This window comes from Delphinus delphis, chromosome 1 (genome assembly GCF_949987515.2).
Source record: "Delphinus delphis chromosome 1, mDelDel1.2, whole genome shotgun sequence".
NCBI classification, from domain to species: Eukaryota; Metazoa; Chordata; class Mammalia; order Artiodactyla; family Delphinidae; genus Delphinus; species Delphinus delphis.
Window position 1 is genome coordinate 134,893,901 of NC_082683.1, and position 18,502 is coordinate 134,912,402.

General features: G+C 50.3%; 1 protein-coding gene across 1 annotated transcript in view; it reads left to right on the top strand.

Annotated features, from left to right (window-relative positions):
• LOC132423860 (protein FAM163A) overlaps window positions 1–10,150 on the top strand; it is a 75,834-nt gene extending 65,684 nt beyond the window's left edge. Inside the window, exons 2-5 of the mRNA XM_060009731.1 lie at window positions 4,241–4,332; window positions 7,973–7,993; window positions 9,021–9,135; window positions 9,740–10,150. Of these exons, the coding sequence (XP_059865714.1) occupies window positions 9,043–9,135; window positions 9,740–10,150 (504 nt within the window). The 5' untranslated portion in view covers window positions 4,241–4,332; window positions 7,973–7,993; window positions 9,021–9,042. The remainder of the gene's footprint in view (window positions 1–4,240; window positions 4,333–7,972; window positions 7,994–9,020; window positions 9,136–9,739) is intronic.
• The last annotated feature ends 8,352 nt before the right edge of the window (window positions 10,151–18,502 follow it).

An 18,502-nucleotide genomic window follows, 5' to 3' on the forward strand; every position in this document is an offset into this window, starting at 1 on the left:
GGTTACATTATTCCATGAATGCATTCATTTCATCTGTATTTTTAGATTATTGGCATAAGGTTGTTTTTAATACCCTTTAGTTTCCTTATGTTTGCAGCATATGTGGTAGTATCCATTTTCACTTCTCCTAGTCTGTAGTTGTGTTTTCCCTCACTTTTATTGATCAGAATCTCACTGAAGGTCTATCACTTTATTTTTAAAAAATTTTTATTGACATATAGTTGATTTACAATGTTGTGTTAGCTTCTACTGTACAGCAAAGTTATACATACACATATCCACTCTTTTTTTAAAAAAATAAATTTATTTATTTATTTATTTTGGCTGCGCTGGGTTGTGTTGCTGGGTGCGGGCTTTCTCTAGTTGCGGCGAGCGGGGGCTGCTCTTCATTGCGGTGCGCGGGCTTCTCATTGCAGTGGCTTCTCTTGTTGTAGAGCATGAGCTCTAGGCATGCAGGCTTCAGTAGTTGTGGCACACAGGCTGTAGAGCGCAGGTTCAGTAGTTGTGGCACACGGGCTCAGTTGCTCCACAGCATGTGGGATCTTCCCGGACCAGGGCTCAAACCTGTGTCCGCTGTATTGGCAGGCGGATTCTTAACCACTGTGCCACCAGGGAAGTCCTATCCACTCTTTTTTAGATCCTTTTCCCATATAGGTCATTACAGAGTATGGAGTAAAGTTCCCTGTGCTATACAGTAGGTCCTTATTAGTTACCTATTTTATATATAGTAATGTGTATATGTCAATCCCAAATCTCCCAATTTATCCGCCCCCCCTTATCCCCTGGTGACCATAAGTTTGTTTTCTACATTTGTGACTCTACTTCTGTTTTATAAATAAGTTCATTTGTACCATTTTTTTAAGATTCCACATATAAGTGATATCATATGATATTTGTCTTTCTATGTCTGAGTGACTTCACTCAATATGACAATCTCTAGGTCCATCCATGTTGCTGCAAATGGCATTATTTTGTTCTTTTTTATGGCTGAGTAATATTCCATTGTATGTATGTACCATATCTTCTTTATCCATTCCTCTGTTGATGGACATTTAGGTTGCTTCCATGACATGGCTATTGTAAATAGTGGTGCAGTGAATATTGGGGTGCATGTATCTTTTTGAATTATGGTTTTCTCCAGGTATATGCCCAGGAGTGGGATTGCTGGGTCATATGGTAGTTCTGTTTTTAATGTTTTAAGGAACCTCATACTGTTCTCCATAGTGGCTGTACCAATTTACATTCTACCAACAGTGTAGGAGGGTTTCCTTTTCTCAGCACCATCTCCAGCATTTATTGTTTGTAAATTTTTTGATGATGGCTATTCTGACCGGTGTGAGGTGATACCTCATTGTAGTTTTGATTTGCATTTCTCTAATAATTAGTGATGTTGAGCATCTTATCATGTGCTTTTTGGCCATCTGTATGTCTTCTTTGGAGAAATGTCTATTTAGATCTTCCACCCATTTTTTTATTGGGTTTTTTAAAATATATATTGAGCTGCATGAGCTGTTTGTATATTTTGGAGATTAATCCCTTGTTGGTCAATTCATTTGCAAATATTTTCTCCCATTCTGTGGGTTGTCTTTTCATTTTGTTTATGTTTTGCTTTGCTGTGCAAAAGCTTTTAATTAGGTCCCATTTGTTTATTTTTGTTTTTATTTTCATTACTGTAGGAGGTGGATCAAAAAAGATCTTGCTGCACTTTATGTCAAAGAGTGTTCTGCCTATGTTTTCCTCTAAGAGTTTTATAGTAGCCAGCCTTACATTTAGATCTTTAATCCGTTTTGAGTTTATTTTTGTGTATGGTGTTAGGGAGTGTTCTAATTTCATTCTTTTACATGTAGCTGTCCAGTTTTCCCAGCACCACTTATTGAAGAGACTGTTTTTTCTCCACTGTATAGTCTTGACTCCTTTGTCATAGATTAGGTGACCATAGGTGCATGGGTTTATCTCTGGACTTTCTATCCTGTTCCATTGATCTATATTTCTATTTTTGTGCAAGTACCATACTGTTTTGATTACTGTAGCTTTGTAGTATAGTCTGAAGTCAGGGCGCCTGATTCCTCCAGCTCCATTTTTCTTCCTCAAGATTGCTTTGGCTGTCTGGGGTCTTTCATGTTTCCATACAAATTGTGAAATTTTTTGTTCTAATTCTGTGAAAAATGCTATTGGTAATTTGATAGGGATTGCATTCAATCTGTAGATTGCTTTGGGTAGTGTAGTCATTTTCACAATATTGGTTCTTCCAATCCAAGGACATGGTATATCTCTCCATGTGTTTTTGTCATCTTTTATTTCTTTCATCAGTATCCTACAGTTTTGAGTACAGGTCTTTTGTCTCCTTAGGTAGGTTTATTCCTAGGTATTTTATTCTTTTTAAGGCAATGGTAAATGGGATTGTTTCCTTAATTTCTCTTTCTGATCTTTTGTTGTTAGTGTATAGGAATGCAAGAGATTTCTGTGTATTAATTTTGTATCCTGCAACTTTACCGAATTCATTGATGAGCTCTAGTAGTTTTCTGCTAGCATTTTTAGAATTTTCTATGTATAGTATCATGTCATTTGCAGTCAGTGACAGTTTTACTTCTTCTTTTCCAATTAGGATTCCTTTTATTTCTTTTTCTTCTCTGATTGCCATGGCTAGGGCTTCCAAAACTATGTTGAATAAAAGTGGCGAGGGTGGACATCCTTGTCTTGTTCCTGATCTTAGAGGAAATGCTTTCAGTTTTTCACCATTGAGAATGATGTTTGCTGTGGGTTTGTCATATATGGCCTTTATTATGTTGAGATATGTTCCCTCTATGCCCACTTTCTGGAGAGTTTTTATCATAAATGGGTGTTGAATTTTGTCGAAAGCTTTTTCTGAATCTATTGAGATGATCATATGGTTTTTATTCTTCAATTTGTTCATGTGGTGTATCACATTGATTGATTTACATATATTGAAGAATCCTTGCATCCCTGGGATAAATCCCACTTGATCATGATGTATGATCCAAGTATCCCTTTACTTTAAAATGTATTTAGTGAGAGAAATCTGCCCCTGCCCCTAGATTAAAACTTGTGCCAGCCCCATTGCTTTTTTAAAAATTTATTTATTTTTGGCTGCATTGGGTCTTCGTTGCTGCATGTGGGCTTTCTCTAGTTGCGGCGAGCGGGGGCTACTCTTCGTTGCAGTGTGTGGGCTTCTCATTGCGGTGGCTTCTTTGTTGCAGAGCACAGGCTCTAGGCACACAGGCTTCAGTAGTTGTGGGTCATGGGTTCAGTAGTTGTGGCTCGTGGGCTGTAGAGCACAGGCTCAGTAGTTGTGGTGCCAGTCCTTGAGGCATGAAAATGTCTGTCCTTTGACCTCCAGCTTCTGGCTGAGGCAGAGAACCTGGAAGTGGTTGGCCCTGTCCTTGTGGAAGGTGGCTCAGTGCATCCCGTTAATGGTTGAGTTCCCTCCCCAGTACAAATACACCCAGTGGGGCACGTCCTTCTCAGGACAGTGAGCAGGGGCCCAGCGTCACCACCAGGGGGTGTCCTTCCCCCCTCCACCCCACCCTCACCCCATTCCCAGTGTAAGGCCTAGATGCTCCATGTTGAGTGGGTAAAGAATTTTGGCTTGAAGGGACCCCCCAGTAATTAGACTACACTGGGTTCCTCAATAGGGTCTCACCTCCCCCTCCTCCATCAGCACATCTGCGTGAACTTACCCATCCAACTCTCTGGTTGGTGGGTTGGCCTGAGGAAGTCGGGATATTGGAGTAAGAGAAAGGAGTGATCAGCTCTGGGCACTGGGAATACGGACAGGCCCAGGAAACAATGGGGAAGGAGATGGGAAAGAGGTGTGTGGGGCCAGAGAGAGGGGGATCGGCCATGCAGCCACCAAGGACACATCCGCCGGGGAACAGGTCGGCATTCTCCAGTGGAGTATGAAAGAGGCAGCTGGACTCCCTTCCCCCATTGAGCCTTGCTTCCCAGAGCAGGGAGAGGCTCTTGTCCTGATGGTGCATTGGGCAAGGGTTCCGGACAGCGACACTGAGGGAGGGAAACAAGGACGGGATACGATGTGGCCTTAGAGGTCTGACCTCAGGTTCTTAGGCTCAGGGACCTCAGACCAAGGCAGCCGTGGAGGTCAGGAAACAAGCCCCCTTGGGGATGTCCTGGGGTCACAACCAGGTGCCAGCGTGTGCCCGTCTGTCTTCTCAGCCTCCCTTTCCAGCTCTCACTGACCTTCCCCTCTCTTCTCTGTCAGGGACTGACACCCTTGGCCATGACGTGCCCCCAGCTGCTGTCTGCTCAGGCACAGCCTGCGTGACTGGGCTGTCGCTGCTCCAGCTGTTTCACGTAAGTGTGAGGCACAGGAGAAGGTGCCCGGATGCTGGGTAGAGAGAGGTGTTGGTGGAGAGGGAGCTCCAGAAAGTCCTGGTCACAGAGGGCGGGCCCCGGGGGTCTGCAGTTGGCAACAGGTTTGTCCTTGTTGGCTGTCCTCAGCCCCTGAGTTGGTCACTACTGAATCCATTCTGTCCAGAGCTCCTAGACCCTGCGAGGGAACATAGGGACCTTGTTCTCAAGGCCTGAGGAAATTAATCAGGCAACTGGTGCGACAGAAACTCCACAGCACTGGCCCTTGGGTCCTGACTCAGACACTTGCTATTGTATGACTTTAGGCAAATCGTATAAAGGTCTGGCTTTCCCTCCTGTGAGTGGGGTTTTTGTATGGTTCAAAGGAGGTGTGTTAGTTATCTTGCGCTGTATAACAAACTACCACAATTTAGCAGCTTGCAAGAACACACATCGATTATCTCACAGTTTCTGTGAGTTAGGAATCCAAGCATCGCCAGCTGGTTCACCGTTTCAGGGTTGGTCATGAGGCTGCATTCAAGGTGTCCACTGGGATTACAGTGTAATCTGAAAGCTCAACTGGGGAGGGATTCACTTCCACTCTCACTTAAGTGGCCGTTCGGTTCCTTTTGGGCCATTGGATTGATAGCTTTAACACCCTGCTGTCCATTGGACTGAGGGCCAGAGGCCATCCTCAGTTCCTTGCTACAACATGGGCCTCGCCAGAATCCAACTTGCTGCATCAAAACCAGCCAGGGCGAGAGCTGGCTCACAAGAGGGGAGTCAGAATCTTTGAGAATCTACTCACAGAGTGACATCCCATCCCCTTTGCTGTATTCTGTTAGTTAGAGGCAGGTCACAGGTGGCACCCCTCCTCAAGGGGAGGGGAGTACACAAGGCATGACTGCCAGGGGAGAGGCTCATTTGGGGCCATCTTAGAACCTGCCCGTCATAAATGGGGACAGAAATGGAAACACGTTGTAAACTGTACAGTGAATGCTGTTTAGATTCAGGGAGTTATTGTGATCATATGCATCTAGTTGCAAAGAGAAAATAAGCACCCCTGAAATCATAGAGAGCCACTGGGTGTGGGAATTTAAATGCTAAGTTGCACCACCAGGACTGGGCCCTCTGGGAAGCTGGCTGGGACCTGGCTAGTTGACCACATGCACTTCACATGTGCCTTCTTGGTTTCTGACTGTCAGGCCAGACTTAAGTGATCACAGAATGTCTGGGCCTTCCTTCTCCCCACAAATAACCGTGTTTGAAAGACATCTTAGAGGTTACAAGGGGCCCTCACATACATGAATCTTTTTCCTGAGTTTTTTGGTAATCGCTCTTTTACCACGAGAAAGAAGGTCAGTTTCCAAGATGGGATGTCCGCTAAGCGGCACAGTTGGGCCCTGAATGGGCCTTCAGCCCTGTAGCTCTGCCTGCACTGCAGTGCTCCCCATTTCCAGGCCACTTCTGCTGTGCAGTCTTCATGGTACTGAAAGAGGGAGGCCAGGCATGGAGGGCAAAGAAGGGAGGGCTCTGTTCTTGTATGGCTTCATAATTCCCCATTCTCTAAAACAGCCTGGACACATCCCAGGGGACTAGGCCAAAACTTTCAGTAGAGTGGACCACGGCTGCCTCCTCCAACTTCAGGTCACTAGGCCTCTCTGTCTCCTGAGCAGCCCTCAGGGGTGAGCATGCAGGGGAAGCAGGGGAGGGTGGAGTGGTGTGGCTGTGATGGTGTGTAAGTCCTCCCAAGGCTGAGGTTCACCTGCCCGCCCCCAGCGAATACCCCAGTGAACCCTGAAGCATGGCTCACTGTGCATTTGGGCAAAGTCAAATTGGTCTTGAACAAGGATGCTCTGGTCTGCGTATCAGATGTGAGCGGAGAGATACAACTTGCTGCCCTCTGGTGGCAGATCAGAGTCATTACTGCCAGGCCTGTGAAAGAAATGCTGTATGGTGAGATGATTACCAAACTTTTAAGTACCCGCTGTGTGCCAGGCACTGTGTATAATGCTGCAGGAGGATAGGCTACAGTATAAGATGCAACTCCTGATCCCAGAGGACTCATAATTTAGCACAGGAGTCAAGATGTTCCCACATGAAAGTTGACAAACATCATACCAAGACAGGATTTGAAAAGTGGCACATGGAAAGGCATTACAGTAGAATTCCAGCAGGAGAGAGTGCATCACCATGAGGCAGTCAGGGACGGCTTCTTAGAGCCTTGAAGGATGGGCAGAATTTAAATAGATGGAGACAGTGAGAGCATGCTGTCCCCTACCGAAACCCTTCAGGAACCCCCACTGTCTTCAAGAGAGTTAAATCCTAATTCCTTGCCTGCCTTACAGCCTCTCCAGCTTCATCCCTACCCCCAGCCTTCCCGGATTCCTTACAGTTCCCGGAGCCTCTGTGTTCTTTCACACTCCTGGACCGTGCATTCCATCCTCTCCACCTGGTCTACTGGACAAGCCCCCATTCAGCCTTTAGGAGTCAGCTCAAATATAACATGTTCCATGGAACTTTTCCCCGAGTGGTTAGCTGCCCCCTCCTCTGTGTTCCCACAGCCCCTGGTCTGTGCATCTCTGGTTCGTAAGGTATATTAAGTGTCTTTTCATCACTTGGCTATAAGCTTCTTAAGAACTGAGACTACCTGATGGGCAGAGGATTCATGCAGGGGGGACAGTGGGCGGTGAGGAAGAAAAGATAATTGGTGGTGAGCATGCAGGGAAGTGGGAGAGGGCAAGGCCTCTGAAGCTCAGTCTAAAAGTCTCCAGAGGAAGAGGGGTGCAGGGGCATGACGAAGGGCTAACTGTGGGTGATGTGAAGGGTGCTCAGAGACAAAACCGGCGAGATCTGTTAGGAAACTTTTGCACCAGTGCAGGTATGCGGTGCAGAGTCATAATTGGTGTGAAGAACAGAAGACTGGAAGAAACCAAAGAAGAATTTGAGGATTTGAAAGTCTGGGCATCTAGGGGAACACGCCACAGCTTTGTCAAACTCTAATATGCAAATAATCACCCGGGACCTTGTTAAAACGCAGGTTCTGACTCATTAGGCCTGTGGTGGGGCCTGAGAGGCTACATTTCTAACCAGCTTCCAGGTGCTGCCAGGCTGTGGTCCACAGACCGCCCTGTGAGCACTTTGAGTGATTTAGAAGCGGAGCCAGGTGCACACAGGGCTCCAGGAGCACAATGGTGAGGAACAGATGGTGTCTGGGTGAAGACAGGTGCCCCTTCCCCAGGTGAGCACAGCAGGGCGCCCGGCTTCCTGAGCAGCTGGCGTTCCAGCCCTCACTTACCCTTCGAGTAACCAACAGCCTGCAAAACCCTTTGTGGCAGCCCTGGTGGAACCACTAACAGAGGGGTTGGAGGCGGGGAGCCCACTTGGAGAGATGGCGATGACAGCCTGTCATAATTGGGTTCGAGGTGCCAGTGTGGGCATCTGAGGGACAAGTCTGTCCACTAAGCAGTTGGAGACACAGCTGGAGCTGCAGATTTGGGACCTCTAGGCCTGTTGATGATAGAGCCCATGGTGAGAGAGCAGGGTGAGGTGAGGTGGAGCTCAGGGATTAATCTAACCCTTGGGGCCTTTTTCAGGCTAACACTCTTCTAACAACATCTCCGTCCCTTTCATTGTCTTGCAGGTCACTGTTCCCTTTATGAACGTAAGTGCTTACAGTCATTCTGTCCTCAAGATGCCAAGTCTCCTCACACGTTCCTGCTCCGTTGACACAGCCCACCTTGGTCCCCGTGTGCCTTGGGGGGTCAGGAATCCCCGTTCAGTGGCCTGAAAGGGGATTCGGCCCTCAGACAGCCTCACGTCCGGAGCGCACCTCCACCTGTTAGCCCCCATTAGCAGGACCCGTCTGGCCAGCCTCGCCCCAACCTTCCAGGGGCCAGAATGTGCCTGCCAGCTCCCCCTGAGCTCGCCTTGCCCTTGTTTTCCCCCAAGAATTGGAAAGAGAGGAGATACGCCCCTCAAATGAGTTGGAGCCAGGGTGGAACTTCTGAGGTTCAGACCCTGTCCCCTCCACCTGGGTCAAGGGCTCGGGGACCGTCAGCTCTTGTGTCCCAGAGGGCAGTGGTTAAGAGCATGGCCACTGGGGTGAACCAGGCTGGGTGGACTCTTAGCCACATCAGTCAAAGCCCCAGTTCATCGTGAGTGAGATAAGGATAATCAAGAACTATCTCAAAAGGTTATTTTTTTTTCAAAAGGTTATTTTGAGGGTTAACTGAGATAACCAGGGGAGCACTTAACACAGTGCCTCACACAGACTAAGGCCTCAGTGAACAGAAGTTATTATTCTCTGTGTCTCGGCCCCGTGGGGTAGGGGAAGGGGTGAGGGTTAAGCCTGATGTGAACAGAGGGGAGAGGGGAGAGGAGAGGGAGAAGAGAATTAAAGCAGAAAGACAGCAAGAACCTTTGAAACTGGATGGAAACAGGGAGCAGAATCACACCTTCAGTTAGCTCTTTGCCTCCTCTCTTCCCTTCCGCAGCTATAAGCCCCCCAGGTTAGGCTGGCCCAGGCCACAGCTACCCTCTGTCTTCAGGAAGCCCCTGGTGTTCCAGTGCCCAGGGCCCTCCCTGCTCGCGGGTCCCCCATGCCTTCAGCTGAGAAAGTTCCAGGAGGGCTCCTGGCCCCACGCCCAGGAGGGCAGCTGCCCCTCACCTTTCCGCACACGTCTTTGCAGAGTTTGATGGGGCGTCGGGCGGATGACAGCGGGAACGGTTGTGATCACTGGCGGAATCCTAGCTACGGTCATTCTCCTCTGCATCATCGCCGTCCTGTGCTACTGTAGGCTCCAGGTCAGTCCCCTGGGCCTGTGGCCAGAGGCCACCAGCAAACCACGTCCCCAACATGGGGGCAGAACCTGGAGGCCCACTGCGGGCGTGACAAAGCCCAAAGCCGTGGAATGTGGGAGGCGTAAGTCAAGGGGGCTGGGAGTTGGGGGGCTGTCAGAAGGGAGCTATGTTCCCCTCACGCCGTGCACACTTCGGCACCCAAGAGAGTGAGCTGGGAAAATACCGGGTCACTGTGTGTGTCTCCCGCGCGTCTGAGATTTCTGGAGTGCTGGGAAGGGCACCATGTGGGGAGACTCTGAAAGCAGCTCCCCGCACCCCAGCCTGTGCTTAGTAGGATCTGTATGTCCCTCCCTCTCTGCCTCCCCGCTCTCTCAGCCTCCGCCTGCAGTCAATGCACTAGGAAGTAGGGGGAGGAAGAGGGAAGGAACTGGTCTTGCAGGGCTGGGAGGACATCGCTGTGGACCGTGGGCCTCTGGTGTTGAGTTTTCTCTCCGGGGCCAACCAAGCGCCTGGCGCGGGGTCCTCAGCGGAGCAGGGCCGTGGGCACCTGTGCGCAGCCAGAGGGGGGCATTCAGCCCTCAGGCAGCCCTCCCCACTCTCCCCTCAGTATTACTGCTGCAAGAGGAGCAGAGCCGAGGATGCACGCGAGGAGGAGGAGGAGGATCACGACCTGCCCGCACACCGCAGAGGCCCCACCTGCAATGCCTGCAGCTCCCAGGCCCTGGACGGCCGAGGCGGCCTGGCGCCTCCCACCAGAGAGCCCTGCGGCCAGCCGTGCGGGGTGGCGGCCAGCCACTGCACAGCCTGCTCCCTATACAGCTCTCCCTTTTACATACGGACGGCTGACATGCTGCCCAACGGGGGCGGAGGCGAGAGGCTCTCCTTTGCTCCCACATACTACAAGGAGGGGGGACCCCCATGCCTCCAACTGGCAGCGCCCCAGAGTTACCCGGTGACGTGGCCAGGCTCTGGCCGTGAGGCCTTCACCAATCCAAGGGCTATTAGCACAGACGTGTAACCCCTTCCACCCCCGCCACGCACCAGCGCTTGCTGCCCCAGCAGGAGCAATGGGGACAGCGGACGACACCCCCCAGCACGGCCCACAGGGACGGTCTCAGTTTTCCTGGCTTTCCTTTTCCCACAGTGGAGGGCTCACCCGGATTCAGGCTATTGAGGGCATTAAGAACCAGGGCAGGGCCTGGCCCCGCGGTCCACAGGTGGCGGCCTGACAGGTCACGTTGGCAGCTTAGACAGTTTCTCTGTTGGGACTGTCCTGTGGCCAGTGCCAGCACTGCCACCACCCTCTCACTTCCCTCAGTCCCCTGGCTTTGCTGGACCAGAGGAAAGCTGAGCAAAGGCTCTGGGGGTCTCCGGAGTCCTTGGGGGATGGAAGGAGAAAGGGGGGTGTGTAGGGCAAAGGGAGAGGCCAGAGCTGAGGCATTGGCAGAACTCGAGAAGGGAGAGGAAGGGGTTAAAGGGACTCTTCCGGACCTGCTTGCTGAAATGAATCCAAGAGCTAGTTCACAATCTAGTTTTGTACTTCGCCTGTTCTAGAGACTGCACTCCCTGTAGCTGTTCCAACACGGGTATTGCTTCCTGAAACACATCACATCTGCATCTGCCTCTGTTTTCACAGAACACGTCGACTGGACTTTAAAGGCTGTGGCATAAGGTTATTTGTGAGAAATGCACCCAAAATGGATGTCTCCCCACAAATCCTCTTTCTCTGCCTCGGGAACCAGCTGCCCTGGCTGGAGAACCTTTTGCAAGTTTTGTTACTAAAGTTTGAGTAGCTTAGCAAAGGAAAGCCTGCTGATGGTCTCGGGGCCCTGGTCCGCCACGCTGAGCACTGTGCGTGGATGCAGCCCTGCGAGGACGTGTGCATTCCCAGGTGTGTGCACACGGGCCTGTCACCAACAGTGCACACCAGGACTTTGCCACCTGCAGGAGCTGCAGGGCGGAAGGGTCTCTGATGTACCAACTAGAAAGAAAAATCTGACTCCAGACAGCAGGAGTGAAAGGCGATCAAGGTGGCGGCCAATCCCCACGGCAGCCAGCTGGCTGGTACAGGAAGAGCCTGCGGAGTCTCCCCTGGGATAATGCTGCTGCATGGAAGCCACGGAAGCCCCTCCAGAGACCTGGTGTTCTCCCTGGGCATCAGCCACGAGGCCACAGAGCAGGACCCCTTCGTTTCACCACGGATGGCAGCCCTCGCTCTGAGGATGGGAGGGATTTGACTTAGCAATCAGGTTCCATGCTGGCTGCCCTCCCTCCGCTGACCCACCCCCCAGTCACAGGACAGGGGCCTGTTTATTGCTGTGTCACTCTAGCCCCAGTCCAACTCCCAGTTGTAACTCAGCTGTGGCCTTATGCTGCTTGAGTGAATGCATCTGATGAGTTTCCCAGTTGCCTCTGCAGTGAGGGGTGGCTGTCCCCCCACTTCCTAAGGGCATTAGGAACCCCCAGACTCTCTTGCGTCACCGAATGCTGCAGAGCGTGGGGCAGGGAGGGAGCTGGCCCCTCTGCTGAAATCTTGATTTTTGCATTTGCGACAGGGAGGGTGAAGCTGGGGAAGGGGAAGAGAATTCGCCGCACCTTTTGCATCACTCTGGGCACTTGTCACCTTGCATCTCAACCTGTAATCGAGGATCACAGGGTTGAGAATCAGAGGAGCTCTAGGACCAGTCTCTTATCTCCTCTGAGATTCCATTTTCTCCAGGGAAATGAGGCTTGCGCAGGTGGACTCTGAGGACCCTTTAATGCTCCATGAAGCCAGCCAGACCACTCTTTCTTGCCGCAGTCCTGGCAGGGGCTGGATGCACTTGCCAACTGCCTGATCCTGTGTGCAGAGATTTGTGTTAATGCATGAAAGACCACAGTAAAACACAGGGTTCGCAGGCAAAACCATTTTAATCATCAGTGGAAAGCAGACATGTTTGACCGTCCTACTGAGTGACCTCAAATGATAACATTTCTCTGCTACCAGGAGACAGCTCTAGGTGGGGTAATGAGCTGTGTTTCAGAGCTGGGAGGGACCAGCTGAGGACGGCAGCTTTTCATGCCCATCCCACTGCCAGCCCTTACTGGGCTAAGCACGCCCCCTTGACACTAGCTGCTGGGCCTGGGCATCCTCGCCGCTTCCTGACGACCAGCCCCAGTGCCTTGCTTGCCGCCCTGGGATTCCACGGTCACACAACCACAGCAGGGGCTGCCCCTCCTCACCCAGAAGTTCCAGTCCCACCCGCCTTGGGAGAAATCAAGACCCAGTCAACTCTCACCTGCTTCTTGGCCCTGATCTGTTGGGGTCCCTGAGTGAAAAGCATCTCGTGCAATCCTGTCTCCTCCTAGAGCTTTCCCAGCCTAAATCAACCCACATATCAAAATCTGAGTTTGGGGCATTGGAGAGATGGTGGCCGCGGCCCTCGCCACACAGCCGCACGTTGCTCAGGGCACAGGCTCAAGGTTGCCTGCCCGCCTCCCTGCAGCCACAAGGGCCTTGCCTGTGGAAGAGGAAGCTCACCCCACTCAACCGCACTGTACTTTTTAGCTGCCGAGTCTGTGCTCTGGGACACTATGTGGACACTTTTCAAACTGCACCCTAAACAGGAAGAGGAGAGGCAGGGGACACCCTGCTCTCTCCGCCTTTTCGCTCCACCCCCACTTCACTGCTCCTGCTACAGATTTCTTGCCCTGCGTCTTTGATAACTTGGAGTCACAACTAAGTGAATGTCAAAATAAAGGAGGAATTGGACATAGAAATCCCACAGGGTCCTCCGTTCTTTACCTGGGGAAGGGGCAGCTGGGCATGGATTTAAGAGTGAAAGCCCCTTCTCATCGCCCAGCATGTCCTTTTTCAACACTGAGATCTACCAGCTTCCTCTCCCTTCCTGCTTCCCTCTGCCATGTCCACCCCGACACCGTGTCCTCTACCTGACACCCCCATCCCTTTCCTTGCCTCCGTTGGAGCTTTCATCCAGGAAGGATGTGTCATTTGTTGGGAGAGGGGATTGAAGGTTAGCCACGGCTGTCCCTGAAGCGGAAGGAGCTCAGTTGATGCGGAGCCCTGGGGAGCAGCCTGCCTCCACTCCACCCTCACTGTCCAGGCCCCTGGGGTCCTACCTGTAATTCGGGTCAAGGTCCCCGCTCTAAAGTCGGAGGAGGCCTCTGGGCGTCTCAGGGTGCCCAGCACACAGCACCGTCCAGCCCCTCGTCCCCCAGCCACAGCTGGTGTGCTGAGCACCACAGGAATCAGGGAAGGAAGAGCTGCTGGGTCACAAAGCCTCCTCTTTCCCTGTGACCTAACATCCCAGCAATCTAGTCCTGGTGGTCAGAGGGTGGAGTTTTGTGTTAGACTTCACTTTGAACTCTGGTTCCACCACTTACCGTGTGACTTTAGGGAACTTTTTGGACCTCTCTGTGTCTCAGTTTCCTCATCTGTACAACTGGGCTCACGATGCCTACCTTATTCCATTGCTGTGAAAATTACGTGAGCCTGGCGCACACGGTAGCCATTGTCGTTAGTAGGATTTGGTGGGGACTCAAGTCTGAGCTGTGGAGGCAGCTGGGATTGCTCAGGCATCAGGGTGGAAGCCTCCTGGGGGCTCTTTTTCATCTCTCCCCCAAGCCTTCCAGAGCCTCTCCTCCCTCGCCACTTCTCCCTGCCTGTTCCAGACGCTGCCAGGACCACCTCTCTGCCCATCACTGCCTCTCCCTTCATTTGGAAACTCCCTCATAACTGCTTGTGACTCTTTGAGAGACCAAGGGTCCTATCAACCTAGGACTGAATTTTGGCCTCACATTTGCCCCAGTAAATTGTACGAACGAGGGAGAGAATATTCATACGTACAACGGCTCAGCTCTCAGCTTGGCGCTGTGCATATTTCACTGGTTTCCAAGTTCAAGGCTTGGGTTTGAAAGTCAGGTCAGAAGGGGTCCAGAGGACATCCAGCTCCTCCTCTTGAGCCTGGACTCCCCAGACTGTCCATCCGTGGCCCTGCTGAGCCTCACTCAGAACTTGCTAGACATCTGGCTGCTCTGCTCCCAGGTGTTAGTGGGGAGGTGAGAGCGGGAGAAAGAGCAGGAGGGAGGGAGTCCCAGTGTCTGGCTGGGAGGAATGGGAATGTGCTTCTGTAGGACACCATCTGCATCTTCACAGAGTTAGGAAACCAGAGGAGAACTGGACCTGCCTCTCCCAGTGCTTTTTAGATGGGAGGAAAGAGAACCTGTAAGTATAATGTTGACACTTTGATCCTGAGTTTTGTTCTGGATCTAACTACACAACTCAAGGTTAAACAGAGGCCTGAACCTCTTCACAAAGTCTTCTGAACTCTTCTCGAACATAGGGCCCAACCAAAGGGAGAGGCCATCTGCAGACAACCCACTGTTCCCCACAATAACAGTGTAGCTGAGGAGGCCACGACTCCACCCCCGGGGGGGTTCTCTCGAACTCTTCCTCAGGCAGGACTCCTGAGCAGGGCAGGGTCCTGGGTGAGGGTGGGAGGAGGGTGGAGAATGGCACCTCCCCCTTCTAATCTCTAAAAGGCAAGATCATCAAAAGCAACCACACACAGGCTCTGAAAAATCTCAGCGTCCTCCCAGTCTGTGAAAGCACTGTCCAACAAACAAATTCAAATGCATTCAAGAATAACAGACTTACCATGAATATTCTTAAGGATAATATTTTCTGCCTTTTAACCCATTTGTTGGGCAGCCGTGAACTCTTCCTGAAGCTTACGAGACGAACATTCACCCTGCCCTAATCAAGGCGGAAGTCCCCCTTTCTCAAGCAAACTGCCCCCCACAGTCCCAGGCGAGCCTGCTTCCCCAGGATGACCTTTTCCAAGGGTGGCTGGTCTCTTGGGGACAATCTGCCCAGGCCTCCAGGGAAGTACTTGGCTCCCAACTTCTTCTGCATCCTGTCATCCCCCCCACCTCCTTCCTACACACACACTACCATCACCACCACTACCCCCAGCAGGGAACCACAGCCACAGCCAGGAGTTGGCAGGTAGATGAGGCAGCCTTCTCCCCGAGCTCACTGGCTCCCAGGCCTGCTCCACCCAGTGGGCAGGACAGTTCCAGTCTTCACAGGGGTGAACATCCAGAAGCCGGGTGGCTGGATCGCATTGGGCATCTGAGATCACCTTCCCCTCCAAGTCTCAACAGAAGACGACACAGCTCATCCAGCGCCGGCCATGGGCGCCTGAGGCCTTGGAGGCACACAGGGCTCGTGTGCTGGCCTGCCTGCAGGTACGAGCCAGGTCCCACATCCGGGCCAACCCATCCCAATATCTGCATATCCTCCTGGGCTGCGTTTTGCCTTGGGCCAGAGGTTTTCTTTCTACCCATTGGGAATTCCATCCTTGTTTCTCTCAAAAGATCATTCCCTGAGAAGATCTGTGTTCCGGGTCTAATCAAACATCCTGAAATTATAGCAGAGGCCTGACCCTCCTCACAACATCCTCTGAATTCTTTCTCCAAACATATAGGGCCCAACCAAAGGAATCCAGCATGGTCAGAAGACCCCAAAGCCCAGGCCCCTGCATAGACACCGAGGGTCTCACCAGACCCTCACCCTCCTCTTGCCTCCTTCCCACCATATGTGGCCCCGGTACCCCCATCTGAGGAGGAGCCCTGAGCTGGTGACAACAAATGAGCAGGAACCCAAAAAAGAAAATTTAAGAATTGAGAATTTCCAGTGAGGTCAAAAAGTGGTAATATAAAAGGTTGGACATCGGAAGGATACATAAAAAACAAATACAAATGGCTTCCTATTGGGAGGGAGTGGGGAATCAATAAGATGAAGGTAGAAACAAAGCTTTTCAGTGTATGCCTGGTTACATTATTTTGACTTTGTAACTCTACATTTTGAAAAGTTTTTTTGTCTGTTAAATTATACCAAACTGTGAGAATAAGCGAGTACCTTCCCGGCAGTCACGTGCAGGTACGTACCCAGCTGTGAGCAGAGCCCTTGGGGGGAAGCCTGCTGAGGCCCGTGCTCAGAAGCCTAACTGAAGAGAGGCTGAGTCTCCTGAGATGCTGCCGCATTTGGATCCTCCCGGCCCTGGGGCTGGGTCACAGCTTCTGCCTGGGGACCCTCCACAGGCAAAGAGGCTTCTGTGCTGCAAGTAGGAAGCAGTCTTCTCCCCACAAGGCCAGCAGGCAGAAGGCTAGAGGGAGAAACAGTGTCAGCCAGCATAGGTTCCTATCAGATAATTCTTTTTTGAATATTTTTTGTTGTGGTGAAATATCTGTAACAAAAATTTACAATTTTAACCATTTCGAGGTGTATGATTCAGTGGCATTGGTTCAGCAGTGGACTGATTTATTTATTTATTTGAAATACAGTTGACATATGACATTGTATTAATTTTAGGTGTGCAACATAATTTAATATCTGTATATAATGCAAGATGATCACCACAATAAGTTTAAAGGCCATTAGCACATATAGGTACACATTTGCAGTTGTTTTTTGATGAGACTTTTAAGATCTATTCTCTTAGCAACTATCCCATATACAATCTATATATTTTTTAATACAGTATTGTTAACTATAGTCACCATGCTGTACATTACATCTCCAGGACTTTTAATCTTATAACTGCAAGTTTTACTTCTTTAAATTTGGTAACAACTTAAGTTCAAACACATTCTAAAGCTACTTTTTTACCCTCACCGCCCCGCCATGCTATGTTTTTGTTGTCACAGTAGGTTCTTTTAATACTGTGCTTCTCCAGTTCACTTGCTAGCTTTCTCCAGTAGAGAAGGCAGTATCCAAGGGCTCAGGATCTAGACTCTGGTCTCAGTTTTGCACTAATAACCACGTGGCCTTAGATGGTCACTTAGTCCCTCAGTTTCCCCATCTGTAAAATGAGGCATTTAGACTATACAGCTATTCCAATCATTTCATTTTGGTATTTTACGCCCCCTTTTTTTAGAAGCTTCTAGGCAATGAAACTCAAAGCCAAAGTGTAAGGAGCCTATTGGTTCTCAAAGTCCAATCAAATGATGTCAGAACGTTTCAGTAAAGACAAAACAACCTGGTTGTCAGAAACCTGACTCGTTTGTAACTTTCAGGAACTGATGTGTTGCAGAAAGTTATAAATGAAGTTCAGGGGCCAGAAACCATCATTCCCTTGGTGACCCAAGTGGTTCTCTCTGCAGCCGTGTCCACAGCTTTGAGCCATGTGCCCAGTTCTAAGGGTGAACCAAAGTGCTCCCAAGCTGAGCTAGGCAGGAAGGCCAAAGGGCACAAATTGTGGAAAACAGCCATGAGAGAGAAGGACTAACATAGGCAAAACTGTTCATTCAACTAGCATTTGCTGGGGATGCAACACTAGGTAACAAACATTGTGCTAGGAGCTGGAGAAATATAACTGAAAAGTACCACCCCTGCCCTCAAGAGGTTTATACTCCAGGGTGGAAAATTAACACATATTTCACAGGTAAAATACTAAACCCTCCAGGTATTCACTTGCCCTGGACTAAAACAGAGACTGGAGACTCAAAGGGTAGAAGATGGAGCTGATTATCCTCAGACTGGCATGGTCAAAGACAGGAAGGGGCAGTGTTCAGCGGCTGCCAGATGTGGCACCATTACTTTAGGAAGTTGATACCAGCCTCAGCACTTCTTTCCTGCCAGACATTGTCCTCATGTTAGAAAGAGCGAAGTTGCTAAGTCAGCTCAGGCTGACAAATGACCATAGATAGGTGCCTTAAGCAACAAACATTTATTTCTCACAGTTCTGGAGGCTGGGAAGTCAAGATCTAGGTATTTTCAAATATGACGTCTGGTGAGGGCCCACTTCCCAGTTCATAGATGGCCATCTTCTCACTGTGTCCTCATATGGTGGAAGGGACGAGAGAGCTCTCTGGGGCCTCTTTTATAAGGGCGCTATCCTATTCATGAGGGCTCCACCCTCATGACCTAATCACTGCCCCCCCAAAGACCCCACCTTCTAATACCATCACGTTGTGGGGTAGGATGTCAATACATAAATCTTGGGGAGACACAAGCATTCAATCCATTGCAGATGGGTCTCAGGTCACTGAGACAAGAAACCATTGATCAAGGCAATTTGTAGACAACGAAGAGAGACTGAAATTCAAGCAGAGACAGGTACAGACATGCAGAGGATGTGCTAGGTTAAAGGCCTTGAGGAGGTGAAGGTACATAATGTGGTGAATTAAAGAGACACAAGAAGAAAGAAGGTAGACTCTAAGAGTCGATCTCAGCTGTCAGGATCACAGAGTCCTAGGGCCAGAAGACAGTCAGAGGTCACATAGTCAACCCCACCTCAATGCACTGTCAACGCAAGTAATCGATAACCAATCTAAAAATAGAGGGGAGTTTTACTCAAGCCAAACT